General features: G+C 41.2%; 1 protein-coding gene across 2 annotated transcripts in view; it reads left to right on the top strand.

The window, feature by feature from the left end:
• Nucleotides 1-18,489, top strand: part of atg14 (autophagy related 14) — a 47,320-nt gene that overhangs the window by 18,815 nt on the left and 10,016 nt on the right. For both annotated transcript variants that reach the window (XM_038779413.1, XM_038779422.1), the window contains exons 5-9: nt 8,682-8,919; nt 9,857-10,086; nt 13,453-13,570; nt 15,662-15,752; nt 16,011-16,096. In XM_038779413.1, the coding sequence (XP_038635341.1) occupies nt 8,682-8,919; nt 9,857-10,086; nt 13,453-13,570; nt 15,662-15,752; nt 16,011-16,096 (763 nt within the window). The remainder of the gene's footprint in view (nt 1-8,681; nt 8,920-9,856; nt 10,087-13,452; nt 13,571-15,661; nt 15,753-16,010; nt 16,097-18,489) is intronic.

The raw sequence follows: 18,489 nt of genomic DNA, 5'->3' as shown, positions 1-18,489 counted from the left end.
CTTTTGTTCGCAGCTTTCCTTGTGCTCGGCGAAGAATATTTGCTTTGGCAGTCAGGACTCTGACATCCTAAGCTCATAGCTGGCACAGCGGAGTTGGTTTAGGATGATCATGGCCTTGATGCTGGTGCTCTTGGCTACTTCAAGGACATTGATGTTAGTACACCTGTGCTCCCAGCTAATGCGGAGAATCCATCTTGGACAGCATTGATGGTACATCTCCAGGGCTTTTGGTAGCATCTGTACGTAGTCTTAAGTTTCTGAGCTGCATAGAAGAGAACAAAATACGAAGAAAAGTACAGCATAGGAACAGGCCTTTCCGTCCTCCAAGCCTGCGCCGACCATGCTGCCTGTCTAAACTTAAAATCTTCTACACTTCCGGGGTCTGTATCCCTCTATTCCCATCGTATTCATGTATTTGTCAAGATGCCCCTTAAACGTCACTGTCGTCCCTGCTTCCACCACCTCCTTTGGCAGCAAGTTCCAGGCACCCACTACCCTCTGTGTAAATAAACTTGCCTCCCACATCTCCTCTAAACCTAGCCCCTCGCACCTTAAACCTATGCCCCCTAGTAATTGACCCCTCTACCCTGGGAAAAAGTCTCTGACTGTCCACTCTGTCTATGTCCCTCATAATTTTGTAGACCTCTATCAGGTCGCCCCTCAACCTCCGTCGTTCCCATGAGAACAAACCGAGTTTATTCAACCGCTCCTCATAGCTAATGCCCTCCATACCAGGCAACATCCTGGTAAATCTCTTCTGCACCCTCTCTAAAGCCTCCACATCCTTCTGGTAGTGTGGTGACCAGAGTTGAACACTATACTCCAAGTGTGGCCTAACTAAGGTTCCATACAGCTGCAACATGACTTGCCAATTCTTATACTCAATGCTCCAGCCAATGAAGGCAAGCATGCCGTATGCCTTCTTGACTACTTTCTCCACCTGTGTTACCCCTTTCAGTGACCTGTACACCTAGATCTCTCTGACTGTCAACACCCTTGAGGGTTCTACCATTCACTCTATATTCCCTACCTGTATTAGACCTTCCAAAATGCATTACCTCACATTTGTCCAGATTACACTCCATCTGCCATCTCGCCGCCCAAGTCTCCAAACGATCTAAATGCTGCTGTATCCTCTGACAGTCCTCATCGCTATCCGCAATTCCACCAACCTTTGTGTCATCCACAGACTTACTAATCAGAGTTGGAAGGACAGCTGCCGTATACTTGAGATCTTGGCGTCGGCACAGATGTCCTTAGGTGTCCAAAGGAGCCGTTCATGGATTGTACACAATCTTGGATCTCTGCATTGATGCCAGCCTTAGATGAGAGGTGTCTCTCCAGTTAGGTGAAATGTTCCATGTTTGGTAGGGTTTCTGTATTGATCTTGATGGAGGGAGAGACCGGATCTTGCCCTGGAGCGGGTTGGTAAAGGATTTTGTCTTGAGGTTGAGACCGAGACTGATTCTTGATATACTTCCACAAAGATGTCAAGCACAGCTTGGAGATTCTCTTCTGAGAGAGTGGAGATGGCAATGTCATCCGCACGCTTAAGTGTGATGTATATCGTTTTCTTCTTGGATTTCAACAGATTGGGGTTGAAACGTTTTCCATCCATCCAGCAGACTATGTCCACTCCACTGGCAAGTGTCTGTGACAATACCATAGTGCTAAATGAGACAGTTCTAGTCACTCAAAACTGGGCATCCATGAGTTGCTGTGACCAATAGAATTATATTCAACTACAATCTGTAACCTCATGGCCTGGCATATTCCCCACTCTACCATTGCCATCAAACTCGGGCGCAACCCCGGCTCAATAATTGTAGAAGAAGGTTCCAGGAACAACATCACAGATGTACTTAAAAATGAGCCAATCTCATTTGTAGTTAATTGAAACCACAACACAAGAATACATGCATGCAGAAGCAGCATGCTAGAAATAAGCAATCCCACAACCAACTGCAGTCCTGGCACAACCAGTCTTGAATGTTAGTGCATGATTAAACAGCTAATAATGATAGGAGGCGCCATGAACATCCCTATCCACCATGGTGTAAGTACAGAAGTCAAATCTGAAGCATTTGCAACCATCTCCAGCTAGAAGTAGTCTCCTGCTGAGGCACCTAGCACCATTTTATTTTTCCAGTACTAGTTGCTAATGACCAGATGTATTTCATGGTGTGCATTGAACTAAAAAGCTCTAGGTTACTGGTCTAGTTATGTTATCACAAGCTGCTGTACCAGACTAAATTTGGTGCTACTTTGTTCCAGGACATTATATATCATATTTTCTGCCATTATTGCACCTATTAATTTTACTGTGTTCATTTTGAGGCATGTAGAAATCTTGGGGAATGGAAATGTAGATTACCGTTTGAATCTCAGAACATCAGGACGGTTAATATGAGATTTGGAAGTACTGTCGGGATTTTGGAATAAATGGAAGGTGGGACTAAATGGAAGTGTGTCATGGTGGAAAGTTGATTGAGAGGTTATGGCTATTGGGCGATGTGGCATACAGTACCAGCTTTTATAGAAATTGAGCTGGGATGACTTTAAGTATAGTTCAGGTACAGAGAAATCTGTACAAAATACTTGATTCAGTAGATAAAAAGATGATATCAGTAAAGAGGGAGCTTTAAAATAAAACAAGACTAAGACATTACAGAACAAAAGTAATTTTTACATCTATTCTTACCCATTTTCCAAAAACCTACCAAGTTGTCCCTTGTTCTTTAAAAATTTAGAGTGCTCAAGTTTTATTTCCAATTAAGGGGCAATTTAGTGTGGCCAATCCACCTATCCTGTACATCTTTTTGGGTTGTGGAGGTGAGACCCACGCAAACTCGAGGAGAATGTGCAAACTCCACACACTATGACCTGGGGTTGGTGTCAAACCTGGGTCCTCAGTGCCGTGAGGCAGCAGTGCTAACCACTGTGCTGCCCACCTTCTTCTTGAATATCAGTTAATCAAATACCTGGCTGCTCTTGAGTAGCCAGTGTCTATAAAATGTTCCATTTTTTAAACTCCTAGAATCATAGAATTTATAGTGCAGAAGAAGGCCATTTGGCCCATCGAGTCTGCATTGGCTCTTGGAAAGAGCACCCCACTGAAGCCCAAACCTCCACCCTATCCCCGTAACCCCACCTAACCGAAGGGTAATTTAGCATGGCCAATCCACATAACCTGCACATCTTTGGACTGTAGGAGGAAACCGGAACACCCATAGGAAACCCACACAGATACATAGAGAACATGCAGACTCCGCACAGACAGTGACCCAAGCCGGGAGTCAAACCTGAGACCCTGGAGTGGTGAAGCTACTGTGCCGCCCGCACGGTACAGCAATTTAAGAATTTTGCCCAATTGAACTGAAATAATTTACTTCATAGTTTTTAAATTTCTAAATGTATGTTGGCTTTTTTGTTTTACTTAAAGGAAAAGTATATTCCACATATTTGCCGTAAGGTTTATCTGGTGGCTAAAGTCAGTTATGGAGAAGACAGTTTGTTTGAAGTTTCCGCTGCAGTGTCATTATTAGTGATTATAAATTGTGACTGGATATCATGATAAGAATTTTTTCATTATTAGCTCACAAGCTGGTGGTGTTGGGGATAACATATTGGCATGAATGAAGATTGGCTAGCTAAAAGGAAACAGTTGGCATAAATGTCTTTCTGGTTGGCAGGGTGTGGTGAGTGGCATGTCACAGAGATCAGTGCTGGGGCTCTAACCATTTACAATGTATGGCTGCTAAATTTGCTGACAACATGAAGGTAGGTCGGAAAGTACATTGTGAAGCAGGCGGAAGGAGGCTACAAAAGGACATACGCTGAGTAGACAAAAATCTGGCAAATGAAGTATAATGTGGGCAAATATGAAATTGTCCATTTTGGCAGGAAGAATAAAAGAGAAGTTTATTATCTAAATGGTGAGAAATTGCAAAGCTCAGCGGCAGAGGGTTCTGGGTGCCTATTCATGAATCACGGGCTAATATATGGGTACAGCAGGGGATTAGGAAAGCAAATAAAATGTTGTAATTTATTGTATGGGGAATTAATTACAAAGGTGGGGGGGAGTTATGCTTCAGTTGTACAGGGCATTAATGAGACAAAATCTGGAGTATTGTGGACTGCATTGGACTCATTTAAGAAAGGATGTAAATGTGTTTGAAGCAGTTCAGAGAAAGTTTACCAAACTAATATCAGGAATAGGCGGTAGTCTTATGATGAAAGGTTGGTTGGTTTAGAAGAGTAAGAGGCAACTGGATTGAAACCTTTAAACTGAGAGGTTTATTGACAGGGTTGATGTGGAAAGGATGTTTTCTCAAGCAACTGCGGAGGGGACAGGAAAGTTAACTCAAAATGTAAGATGATGCGTGAGTGAAAGTTGGGGATGACTGTGTTATCAGAGATGAATAAAGAAGGTCAGAATTTGTGAAAAAGCATAGTGCACAAGTAATTCCTGCAAGGGAAAGAAATCAGTGGGACATACTTAAAAACCTTGTACCTAAATATCCGTGGTATTTTGAATAAGGTCAATAAGCTGACGTCACAAATAGAAACAAATGGGTATGATTTGGTGGGGATTACTGAAACATGGTTGTAGGAGGACTGGGAGTTAAATGTCCAAGCCGGAGGGTAGCCAGGAGGTGGAGTTGTTTTATTGATTAAAGATGACCTCAAGGCTGTATTAAGAAATGATATTGGCACTAAGTGCCGAAATGTTGAATTGACCTGAGTGGAAATAAAAATTAAAGGAAAAAGTCTCCTTGGTAAGAGTAATTTTCAGGCCCCCGAGCAATGCTACCAAAATGGGGCATAGTATAAACCAAGAAATAACAAGGGCTTGTGAGAAGGGCACAACGGGTAACCATGGGTGATTTTAACATGCATATTGACTGGATTAATCAAATTGGCAAAGGTAGCCTCAATAGGGATTCATAGAGCGTATGAAGGACTATTTCTTGGAACAATATGTTATGGAGCTAACCAGGGAACACGCTATTTTAGATTTAGTGTAATGTAACGAAGAAGGGTTGATAAGTAGTCGTGTTGTTAAGGATCCTCTTGGAAGGCATGGTCGCAGCATGCTAGAATTTCAAATTCAGGTTAAACGAGAGAGGACAGAGTGCCAAACTAGAATTTTAGCATTGGGCAGAGGCAACTATACAGGCCTAAGGAAAGAGTTGGCCCAAGTAGACTGGGTGCAAATAATTGAGAGTAGGAGAGTTGCGGGACAATAGCAGAGGTTCAGGGAGATATTAAATACCTCTCAATTAAAGTATATTCCTGAGAGAAAGAGGAATTGTAAGCGGGTGAAAAACATTCTATGGCTAAACAAGGAAGTCAAAAAGAGCATAAAGGCAAATACTAGGGAATTGGGGGTAGAGTACTAGATTGGATTGAAGATTGGCCGACTGACAGAAAGCAGAGGGTTGGGACAAATGGGTCCTTCTCTGTCTGGCAAACTGTAACTAACGGGGTGCCGCAGAGGTCAGTCCTCTGACCTCAACTGTTTACAATCTATATAAATAATCTGCAAGCAGGGACAGAGTGTAACAGCAAAGTTTGCAGATTATATTAAATTAGATGGGAAAGCAGGCAGTGAAGAGGAGATGAAGAGTTTACAGAATGACATGGCTAGGCTAGGAGAATGCACCAAAATGTTGCAGATGGAGTAAAATGTGGATAAGTGTGAGGTTATCCATTTTGACCGAAAGAAATGGAAAACAGATTCAAACTGGGTTTGGCAGAGGGATCTGGGAGTCTTTGTTCATGAATCGCAGAAAGTCAGTATGCAGGTACAGCATGTAATTAAAAAGGCAAAATAGCTCACAAGACAGTGGCCCGGATGAGCAGATTCTTTGGGGTGGAAGACAGGTGTGCAAAATGTGTGGGAGGATCAGCGAACCATGTCCTCATGTTCTGGACATGTCCAAAGCTTAGGGGATTTTGGCTGGGGTTTGCAGATGTCATGCCCACGCTGTTAAAAACAAGGGAGGCACCGAGTCCAGAGGTGGCGATTTTCAGGGTGTCAGAAGACCCGGGAATCCAGGAGGAGAAAGAGGCAGACGCTCTAGCCTTTGCTTCCCTGGTAGCCCGAAGACTGATACTATTAGCTTGGAGGGACTCAAAGCCCCCGAAGTCAGAGACCTGGCTATCGGACATGGCTAGCTTTCTCTGTTTGGAGAAAAACAAGTTCGCTTTGACAGGGTCACTGTTGGGGTTCACCCGGAGGTGGCAACCGTTCGTCGACTTCTTTGCGGAAAATTAATCGTCAGCAGAAGGTGAGGGGGGTGGGTTAGTTTAGCTTAAGAGTAGGGGGTTAATAAAGGGGGGGACCTATAAGGAAGGGACACGGCTCTATGTTTATAGTTTCATGTACATTGTTTATTTTGTTTTTGTTACAATACCAAATACCTTAATAAAATGTTTATTTTTTAAAAAGGCAAATAGAATTTTAGTGTTTATTGCAAAAGGACTGGAGGAGAAAAATAGAGGAGTGTTGTTGCAATTGTATAGGGTGTTGGTAAGACCACATCTGGAATATGTGAACAGTTTTGGTCTCTTTGTTTGAGAGAGGATGTGGTGGCATTGGAGGCAGTTCAGAGGAGGTTCATCAGATTGATTCCGGGGATGAAAGGGTTGACATATGAGAGATTGAACAGTTTGGCCACGGTAGCATAGTGGTTAGCACTGTTGCTTCACAGCTCCAGGGTCCCAGGTTCGAATCCTGGCTTGGATCACTCTCTGGAGTGTGCACGTTCTCCCTGTGTTTACGTGGGTTTCCTCAGTGTGCTCCGGTTTCCTCCCACGAGTCCCAAAGACATGCTGTTAGGTAATTTGGACATTCTGAACTCTCTCTCTGTGTACCCGAACAGGCGTCGGAATGCAGTGTTAATGTAAGCCTACTTCTGACAGTAAAGACCAAACGTTCCCTCCTTGTCGGACAATCCAGAACACACACAGGTTGAGAGTTGGTAGGTTTAAAACTGAGAAGAGGAGGAACTACTTGTTGCAGATAATGGTGAAGTTATGGAACTCGCCCCATAGTGCAGTGGAGTCTGAAATATTAAATGGTTTAAAAAAGGAGGTAGACATATTTCTCATCTTTTTAAAATGGGTTAAAGGGATTTGGGGAACAGCCAGTGAGGTGGATTTGAGACCAATGAGAGATCAGTGCTGATTGAATGGCGGAGCAGGCTTGAAGGGTTGTATTGTCTACTCGTTCCTATGTTCTTGTCGGAGAATCTTAAGGGCCACGATTTAAAAATAAAGGGTCGCTTATTTAAGACAAATGAGGTTTGTGAGACCCTGGAACTCTACTTCCATAGCCTTTGCGAAAGAGTCTTTGAATATTTTTAAGGCAGAACTAGATAGATTAACAAGGGTTGAAATGTAGGGGTTAGACAGGAATGTGGTTGAAGCCACATTCAATCTAATTGAATGGTGGAGCAGGCTTGAAGGGCTGATTGGCCTATTTCTGCTCCTAATTTGTATGTTCATTCTATTTTATTTTAAGTGAGCAAAACAGTGGCATGTGAAATTTTTTTTTTTTAGAAAATATTTTTTTGAGGCATTTATAATTTTAACGTTTTAAACAACAAAGAAATCCATCACACAAAAAAACCAAACAATAACATAACTACCCATACATTAGATTCACTGCCCTTATTCGTCACTTCCTTGCCTCCCCCCATTCCTGCTGACAGTCAGTTCTCCTTAAAGAAGTTGTTGAACGCCTGCCAGCTCTGAGCAAACCCCTGTAATGAACCCCTTAAGGCAAATTTAAGTTTCTCTAGCCTAAGAAACCCTGCCATGTCACTGACCTAAAACCCCGACTTTGGAGGCTCCGAGTCCCTCCATCCCAGCAGAATCAGTCTCCGGGCCACCAGGGCGGCAAAGGCCAAAACGTCTCCCTCTCTTTCTCTCTCTCTCCCTCTCTCTCTCCCTCTCTCTCCCTCTCGCTCTCTCTCTCTCTCTCTCCCCCACACCTATTCGATCAGAATATTTTAGTCTGTGCCAGGGAACGAGACAGGGGTGCAACTCTCCCCACTACTGTTTGTCCTGGCCGTAGAGCCTTTGCCAATGGCACTGCGGGCATCGCACATTTGGCAGGGGATAGTGAGAGGGGGGATGGAGCATAGGGTCTCGCTCTATGCGGATAACTTGCTCCTTTATATAACAGACCCGCTGCCGGGGGATTGCAGGAATTACCGGGATACTGGAGGAATTTGGCCGGTTCTCAGGATACAAGCTGAATATGGGTAAGAGTGAGGTTTTTGTGATCCACGCTCAGGGGCAAGAAAGGAGACTGAGGGAGATGCCGTTCAAAGTGGTGAAAGGGAGTTTTAGGTACCTGGGGATTCAAGTTTAACTTGCATTCAGCTGAGGTTATCCATCATGCTTTGTGATTATCTGTTAAAAGATTACATTTTTAACAGAAATCTTTAAATATAGGACAAGGAAGTTCTAACAGTGCTATAGTACAAAAAAACATAATCCTGGGTTGCTACTGCACATCTCCTGGTTTAAAATATCATTTGCTGAGGTCAGGAAATGTGCCTCGAACATAGAAGGGAAATACTAAAATATACTTTTAGTAGAAGTTTATAACATTGGAAAATGAAGAATAAAGTAGCACTATTAATATTTAACTTTGTTTCTAAATTCAGAGAAAGAATTGGTATTTAAAAATCAGGAAGACAACCAAAAGTTGCAACGCCGGGCCCAACGGCATCAAGAAAAAAAGGACAAAATTCAGAGACTCATCCGTAAACTTAATGATTTGGTTGAGAAGAAAAATATTGAGTTCTGGAATCGACAAGAACAGTTAGCCCGCAACCGTTGGACACACATCCTGGAACTAACACGTGTGATTTTCCCTTTACAAGAGGTGAAAATAGGAATGAGGTAGGGATGATTAAAACAAGAATTAGAAATGCTTTAATGTTTCTTTACCTTTAAGGACACTAAATGCTCTTTGCAAACTTCAAGGTTACATGTACTTTGATAGTTAATACCCACGTATATAGTTAATACCCCAGTACAGTATATAGATATAGTTAATACCCACATATATATTTTTTACATAAATGTATAGCATTTTAAATAATTTGGTTAAAATGCTGCAGCAGCCTTCTCCAACTTCAAAATGTAGAGCATTAAAATGATTGAATGGGTAGAAACTAGTTTGCATCCTAAAGATGAACCTAGTGCTCTTTTGTGACCGTAACAACTTAGCTGGTCTAAATTATGGCACAATTTGAACACTGTAAAGAGAAAATATTTTACTTCCTTTAATTTTGATGCCACATGTCAGTCGTGGTTATTAGTGGTTTTCCCAGTACCTTTTAATTTTCACTCTCTGATTGGTCACGATGATATGCACAAATCTAGTTTTGAATTACTATGCAACTAATTTTTAATCCCTACATGTAGAGGAGTACCTGGCCTCCATGGATTTGTCTCCACACAAGACTGCACAGTTAACAATTGATAACTCAAGAGGGTTAATTATTTTAAAAATGTTGGATCAATTAAACACTTTATGAATTTTGGAAATTGGGTTGTTAAAATTAGTTCATTAAGTTGTCAGAATTTAATATTAGATTTGAATAACAACTTGCTTTCGAATTGAAAGGGATACCTAGTAACTAAATAAATTGACAAAAAGTGATATTAGTGTAAATCCTTCCTTTCTATTCTCACAGATTTTCTTTTTGTATGCATATAATCTGCTTAAGTATGATTTTATATTTTATTGATATACCACAGTGATCCATAATAATTAATTAGGGATTGTAATGAAATATGCATTATTGATGAGCTTTTTTATTTGTTCTGCTAGAGATTCAGCAGATGCAACATTTGAATCTGACAGTGGCATGACCTCCAGTACCGTGAGTGAACTGGCAGAGGCAAGAAGAACTACTTATCTCTCTGGAAGATGGATCTGTGATGATAACAATGGAGAAACCAACATAGGGATTGTAGGCCGCTGGATATATCTGCCCAGCAATGGGGATTATTCAGCTTATTATAACTGGGTGGAAGAGAAGAAAACTGCACAAGGGCCAGGTGAGGTTTTAAAGTGTGCTTTTGTGTATTAAAGGCTGTACATTCAATTTTCAAGTTGGTTTAGTAACTCTGAAAGTCACTAATATTTTCATTATCACAATCTTCAGGGTAGTAAATTGTTGTTTTGATTCTATATGTTCAATATAATGCAGTAGGAGTTCAGATAATGATGCACTAAAAAGTTATGTATGTGTAGTATCTCACGGAGACTGATTCAGTAATAAACTATCATTTATTTTTGTCTGTAAGAGCCATTAGTGAAGCACATTTGGCAAGCTTAAACTAAAGGGCAAGACCCTCGGTCTCATTTGGTGGCCATCGGCATTGATGGTGTGCAAAATTGAAATACCAAAAAGCAGTAATGTAGCTCCTTTGCGCCTAACTGTTTTGATCGAGCGTAACCTCCATCGAACTAGGAATGTCTGAAACAGGCTGTGAAAAGTTTAAAAGCTTTCTATTGCTCTGATTTCTAATCAGAAAAATCCATTCTTTCTCAAAGCAATGAACATTTGATGGTATTCAGCTGAGAAATTATTCTCAAGTTTGACTACATTTAATTATTTCTAGTTCAATTCTGTATGTGTAAATTGCATATAGGAATGGTAAATGGCTGCCCCATGATGCTGCTCATCGATGAAATAAAGGGGCATGTATAAACCCATATGAAGCACCTAGTTTCATAAGCCTATGCCCTGTGCACCCAAATTCAAAGTTGAATATTGTCCTGGTTACAAACTTACACGATAAATGAAATCTTGGTTTGTTACAAGTTGTGAAGAATACGTATGGATAACTAATACAGAAGTGTTTCTCAAAAACCTTTGTAATCAGTTTTTAAAAGTGATGTCTCCTTTCTTTCCTTTTTCTCTCTTTCCTTTTCTCTCTCTTTCTCTCTTTCTTTCTTTCTTTCTCTCTTTCTTTCTCTTTCCTTTCCAACTCCTCCTTGCTAGTGAAAGCTGGGAAGAGAATTGCAAAAGCCTGTAACAGGGCCAGGTGCAGGCCTGTGGGATCCACACCCAGCTTCATGGCCAGATCCGACTGCTGCTATTCAGTCTCCTAGAAGCCTGAAACAGGCTGCTATCTGTAGCCACAGCTCAAGCCATTCCTTGTGAATCTGAGGTCACTAATTGCTACCGTTAACTTCCAGTGATACAGGGCAGGACGGTGGCGCTGTGGGTTAGCCCTGTTGCCTCACGGCACTGAGGTCCCAGGTTCGATCCCGGCTCTGGGTCACTGTCTGTGTGGAGTTTGCACATTCTCCCCGTGTTCGTGTGGGGTTCGCCCCCACAACCCAAAGGTTAGGTTGATTGGCCACGCTAACTTTAAAAAAAAAATTAGAGTACCCAATTCATTTTTTCCAATTAAGGGGCAATTTAGTGTGGCCAATCCACCTACACTGCACATCTTTGGGTTGTGGGGGCGAAACCCACGCAAACACGGGGGGAATGTGCAAACCCCACACAAGAGAGTGAACCAGAGCCAGGATCGAACCTGGGACCTCAGCGCCGTGAGGCAGCAGGGCACCCACTGCAAAACCGTGCTGCCCTTGGCCACGCTAAATTGCCTCTTAATTGGAAAAGTGAATTGGGTACTCTAAATTTATAAGAAAAAAAAACTTCCGGTGATACCAGGTTAAGCCACTGGTGAAATATTTATTCATTGGTGTGGGGATATTGAGCAGGGTGAGTGCTGTGGCACTTTGTGGGACTTAGACTGCTCAGGTACAGGGTCGGCCATGCAGATTCTTGGTGGGGTTGCGGTGGTTTAGTGAGGGAGGAAAGAAGGAGGCGGTTTGTTCCTAACTCCTTTACTCCCAAAATCCCAAACCTGCCTGTCCTCCCACACAGGACTGTGCACAACATTCACTTGGAGATGTGCTGAGTGCTCACATTGTGGCTAATATGCAATGACCACAGGGGACTCAATCCCACATCTTCCTCTCTCCTCTTCCTCCATTTCTTCTCATGCACCTCCCACTTTCTACTCCTCCCTCTTCAGGTATCACTGATACTTAGTAGGGTATGTGTTCTGTTCCTTTATAATGAGATAACTAGAAAGTCAGCATCTTAGCCAGATCAGATGGCTGCTGGATTTAGAGTCCAAAAATAAGCCCAAATGTTATCGTCTCATGGTACTTTTACAATTCCTTATGTGTCACATGTTACTTTTGTGTTGTTCCAAGGTTTGCTGTTTAAAATATACCAGTTTACAGTAGTTAATAGTTGAACAAAACTAATTGTCAAATCACTTGCAACTGCAGCAGTCATTAAATGGTTGCCACCAGTATTTAGAGCAGTCAACCCAGTTACCCATGTGTGGAATGTGGTCAGATACAAATATTTCCCATGATTTTGCTGATTACTCTTTTCACGTCAAGTTATTTGTAAAATACTTCGTCCTCATGAGCAGCTGTACGTTGAGAAAACATTTTTGAACATTTTGTCTAGAAATTGTCTTTAATCACGAGCAAAAAATGGACAGAAATGCTCCCTCAAAATAAAAATAGCTTTACTCACAATGCAGAGAAAATGTACTGAAATGATTTGTTGGAGGCTGTGATTTTTCCTTTTGTCCTTTCAGTTGTTAATATGAAGGTTAATATTTACAATTTGCAATAAACATGTTATGATATTTACATTGTCAAAATATCTCTGGTCTCGGACTTAAACATGCATAATTATCTTGTACAAAAATACTGGAGAATCGCAGCAGATCTGACAGCAGCTTTGGAGAGAGAAGGGAGCTAACGTTTCGAGTCTGGATGACTTTGTTATTATCTTGTGCCTGACGAGTACCTCCCTTCAGGATCTGATAACTACTTGCTTACCCTACCAATAGAAACATAGCTTGATGAAGCCTTTAAGGCATTTGTATTTCACTACAGATAATTATAAGTGCTAGAACCTTTGGGCTCTTTAAATAGTGGCATTGCTGCTTATGTGTTAGTGTGTACATGATTGATTGTCACAAATCAAAAATCAGATCTTTTAGTCTTTGGCCATTAATTTTCAGACCTCTTTTGTTATCAGGCATTATTATACCCTGTTCCTTAAAACCACCTTCAACCAAGATTTTGGTCAATCTCTGATATTGTTTGATAACTCTTTGTTGAATTCCATTGGGGCATTTTACTACGTTAAAGGCACTATATAAATGCTTTTTGGTTATGCTCCTGCTAAAATGCTTCGGACATTTTATAGTGTTAAAGACGCTATGTAAGTTGATGCTCTCAAAATAATAATAACCGCTTATGTAGGCTTCAATGATATTGTGAAAAGCCCCTAGTTTTGTGATATTAAAGATTTTGGAGTGCATTTTTGTAGATCTTTTTCAATTTATATCTTGCCCTGTGTTGTTTATATACAGATATGGAGCAAAGTAACCCAGCCTATACTATCAGTGCAGCATTGTGCTATGCTACACAACTGGCAAATATACTTTCTCACATTCTTGATGTAAATCTTCCCAAAAGACTTTGTAACAGGCAAGTATCCTAAAATTCAATAATGACAATGGTGAATCTTCAAAAGCATGGAAATTAAACTGGCCAAGAAGCATATAGTCTGTTTTACTATTTTAAGACCAATCCAATGGCAGTTGAACTAGAAATCATGGAATCCCTACAGTGCAGAAGGAGGCCATTCAGCCCATCAAGTCTGCACCGACTCTCTGAAAGAGCACCCTACCGAGGTCCAATTCCCTGCCCTAACCTTTGAACACCTGAGGACAATTTTGCATGGCCAGTTCACCTGACATCTTTGGACAGTGGGAGAAAACCGGAGCACCTGGAGGAAACCCACACATACACAGGGAGAAAGTTCAAACTCCACACAGTCACCCACGGTTGGAATCATACCTGAGTCCCTGGCACTCGAGCAGCAGTGCAAACCACTGTGCCACCGTGCCGCCCCAAATGCCTTGACCCTGACTTTCAAAATCAAAAATTAATGTATTAAAGGGTGACTAAGAAGAAATACGAAAAAAAACGTCCTCTGACAAGAAAAGTCATTTTGAGAGAGATTCATCCTCTTTTGATGACTTGATGGAATTGGCAAACGATTGTGCTAAAAGTACTAAATTAAATGTAGCAGAAATGGAATTCTCTAATATATTCTCCTTTACACTTTCTCTCCTGTAGGTGATCCCTTATGGTTGGGATGTGATTCAATAAGCATTAGCACCCTCCACGACATTCGTGACATTACCATTTTTGATAGCGATTGGACAGTGAGCACTAGGCTATCCTACTGTGGGGAACATTACAGCCAACTGAATCCTGCTCTGAAAATATACACACAAAATGCTGGTGATAATAGCAAACCAGGCAGCATCTTGAAAAAGAAACAGAATGAAATGCCTCAGACCCCTGTTACACTGCACAGATGCTGCCAGACCTGCTGAAGACTACCAGCATTTTCTGTTTTTAGTTCAGATTTCTAGCACCTGCAGTACGTTACTTTTGCATCAGTCTTGTTGTCACTTGATATCCACATGGAGAACATGGTACTTGATTCCAAAAGAAGCTGGCATCCAAGCTCATTTTCCCTTTTCCAGGCTGGGAAGACTGAAGTGTATTTGCTCTCAAACGATCTTTGTGTGCATCAGTTAACCTAGTATTTACTGTTTGGTATATGTTTTGGTATATACAATTCAGTTCCACATTATATGGTGCCCTTGTTGAATCGTGTGGAAAGGAATTCAGATTTTGACCTGTCAAGGTTAACACAGGCTTCGTAATTGTTCCCAGTTTTTTTTAGTCCAACTCCACTTGTGTGAAGCATCAATATATCTGCCTCCTTAAACTTACAGGATTAACTAATTTCACTGCATAAAGGCAATGTTGCTAATAGTTTGAACTAATTCCCCTTATGTGAGGAAGGACGTAGTGGCATTGGAGGCAGTTCGGAGGAGATAGACCAGAGATGAAAGGGTTGACTTATGAGGCGAGATTAAACCATTTGGGTTTGTACTCGCTAGAGTTCAGAAGGATGAGTGGGGATTTTGAGATAAATAACATACTTAAAGGAATTGATAAAGTAAATGTAAACCAAATGTTCCCCCCTGTAGGGCAATCTAGAACGAGGGTCACAGATGTGGGTTGAGAGACGGTAGATTTACAACTGAGATAAGGTGGAACTACTTCTCAAAGAGGGTGATGCATTTGTGGAACTCACTGTCAATAGTGCAATGGAATCTTGCCTCATTAAATGCCTTCAAGAAATGAAAATCGCTTATTGTCACGAGTAGGCGTCAATGAAGTTACTGTGAAAAGCCCCTAGTCGCCACATTCCGGCGCCTGTCCGGGGAGGCTGGTATGGGAAGGAGATAGATATATTTCTGATTTTTAAAAAAGAGTTAAAGGGATATGGGGAACAGGTAGGGAGACCAGGAGATCAGCCATGATCTGATTGAATGGCGGAGCAGGCTCGAAGGGCTGAATTGCCGACTTCTGCTCTTAATTCCTGTGTTCCCTATTTTGATCACTTTCAGAAAACAAAATTATTTCTTGTTTATCATAGATTCGCAAAAATGGAATAAGAGGTTTTGTATTACTAAGATGATTTGTCTTCTGCAGTGAGTTTTGTGAAGAGAATATGAGCAGGAAGAAGTTCATTCGAGCAGTGAATAAGCTAAACACAAACATTCTACATCTCTGCTTTTCCCAGGTACCACAGTTCAATGCTGAATAATTTTTAAAGTTACAATTTGTTTTTAAAACAATTCTTAACTGGCTTTGCACTGAGTAATTGTATTGGTCTTCAGTATCTCAGCACAGTTTTGAGTTACTAAAAGCTGAAAATTGCAGCAATGCAGTCATTCAGTTTTTTGTTCAAACCATGTTTACAACATTTCAAAATTCTTAGTTCACATTAACTTAATTTCTAAATCTTGCTAATCTTCTGGAACATTTTCTTGTCACACAGCATGTTAACCCAGAGCTGTTGCATCCCTTGCACACACTCCGAAATATTATGCATTTGGTCAGTCCTGAAAATAAAAACCTGGGGAGGTAAGTTGGATCTTTAGTAGGTTTGAAAACAAACATTTAAAGTCTTTGTAACTTCAGGTAAATGATTCTTCAAAGTTTGATTCTAATGAATTTGTTACTCCTCCAAGTACAATTCTTCAAATTATGCATCTATTGACTTGTTTTTTAAAAAGTGCTTAATTAATGGTATTAAATGCTTTCCATGTAAAGAGCAACGGTTATGCAACATACATTGGGGGAGGGCAGTGGGTCGAATAAATCTTTCCTGCAAGACTCATTGAGACATATCTGCTTTAGAATGGTCAGCAGCAATAGGAAAAGTGATGTATTAGCTTATGTTGAATTCTCGTTAAAAAGCAGTCCTCACTATAATATATTCCAGTCAGGTTCCATGATTGTCTTCCATTTTCACTCTTTGTAACTTGTGTAAACAAATGTTGGAGATTGGGTTGTGTGCCATGATGGAGTGGACTGATCTGCAAACTACACTTTGTGTGTTATTTTGATCTGTAAATGCCTGTATAATTCAGATGGATTATGATTTTCTGATCTTGTAATGGGATCTGTTTTCTAACCAGGAGCACCCAACTCTCCCAGGGCAAAAGTCCAGTAACCAAATGGTGGGCATTCAAGAGTACTTGAAAATTCTAGGGTAGAAATAGCAAGACTCTGGCAGAATTCACTTTCAGATCTTGAGTAAAGGTGGTACAAGATTTGAAAATACTTAATGTCGTAAGTAGTATTACCTGCTTTCTTCAAGAAAACAATTAAAATTGTGATATTGGGAAGCAGCACCCAGACTGGGAAAATACTGGATTCTACTAAAAAGGAATCTGTGCTGGCCATGTTCATCTGATAGATGGCAGCCATCTACACAGAGACCTGTATACTGAATCGGTCATTGAGTCACTATCTCCTGGGCGTCCAAGGACACCTGTAAGTGAGATATACAGGTGATAGTTAATAACACGGATCAGTCACTGATGCCTCTAACCTCTGGAGGATGTTTGGAAGACCAAAATAGAAACAAAATTCTGGAAAAACTCTGAAGCTTTAGAGCTGAAGTGTCATCCAGACTCCATGTTTTTCTTTCCAAGGATGCTGCCAGACTTGAGTTTTTCCAGCAAAATTGTAGCAGGACTTGTTTCTTCATGTACTCCAATTACTTGCAATAAAGGCCAACTAATTGCCTTTCTAATTGCTTGTTGTACAACTTTCTGCATTCCTTGTACAAGCGCACCCAAGTCTCTTTGAACTTACAAGTTTCTGACCATTTATAGAATATTCAACTTTTCAATTCTTACCAAAGTGAATAACCCTCATGCTTCCCAACATTAAACTCCATCTGCCATCTTGTAGCTCACTCAATTTTTCCATATCTCTTTGCAATATTTGTGTCTTCCTCACAACTTGCATTTTCACCCAGCTTTGCATAATCAGCAAACTTAGATACATCATCTTCATCCAGGTCATTAACATAAATTGTAAATAGCTGAGAGCCCAGCACTGATCCTTGTAGCACTCCACTATTCACTGCCTGCCAACTTGAACATGCTCTGTTTATACCAGCTCTGCTTTCTAACAATTGACCAATCCCCCCTCCATGCTAACCCCATGAACCCTTATCTTGCCTATTAACATTTTGTGTAGTGCTGGACAGCATGGTAGCACAGTGGTTAGCACCTTTGCTTCACAGCTCCAGGATCCCAGGTTCGATTCTCGGCTTGGGTCATGGTCTGTGCGGAGTCTGCGCGTTCACCCCGTGTCTGCGCGGGTTTCCTCCGCGTGCTCCAGTTTCCTCCCACAGTCCAAAGATGTGCAGGTTAGGTGGATTGGCCATGCTAAATTGCCCTTAGTGTCCAAAACAAAGATTATCTGGGGTTATAGGGATAGGGTGGAGGTGTGGGCTTAAGTAGGGTGCTCTTTCCAAGAGTCGGTGCAGACTCGATGGGCTGAATGGCCTCCTTCTGCACTCTAAATTCTATGATACTCTATCAAATGCAATTTGGAAATCCAATTATACCCCATCTACTGGTTCTCCTTTACCTACACTGAGTTACATCCTGAAAAAATACATACCTACAAACATGGAGCAGGAGTAGACCATTCAGCCCCTCAAGCCTTCTCCTCCGTTCGGTAAGATCATGGCTGATCTGATAGTGGCTCAACTCCACAATCCACCTAACCCCGATAACCTTTGACTCTTGTTGGTCAAAAATCTATCTACCTCTGCCTTCAAAATATTCATTGACCTTGCCTCCACTGCTGTCTGGTGGAAGAGAGCTCCAAAGATTCACAACCATGTGCAAGAAAATATTTCTTCTCATCTAACCCAATAAATTGATAAAATAGGATTTCCATTTTGTAAAATCGTACTGGCTTGTTCTAATCATGCAATGCTTTTCTAAGTATGC

The sequence above is a fragment of the Scyliorhinus canicula genome, chromosome 2 (assembly GCF_902713615.1).
Source record: "Scyliorhinus canicula chromosome 2, sScyCan1.1, whole genome shotgun sequence".
In the NCBI taxonomy this organism is placed as follows: domain Eukaryota; kingdom Metazoa; phylum Chordata; class Chondrichthyes; order Carcharhiniformes; family Scyliorhinidae; genus Scyliorhinus; species Scyliorhinus canicula.
Note: the sequence above shows the minus strand (reverse complement) of the source record. Positions and strands in the feature narration are given on the sequence as shown.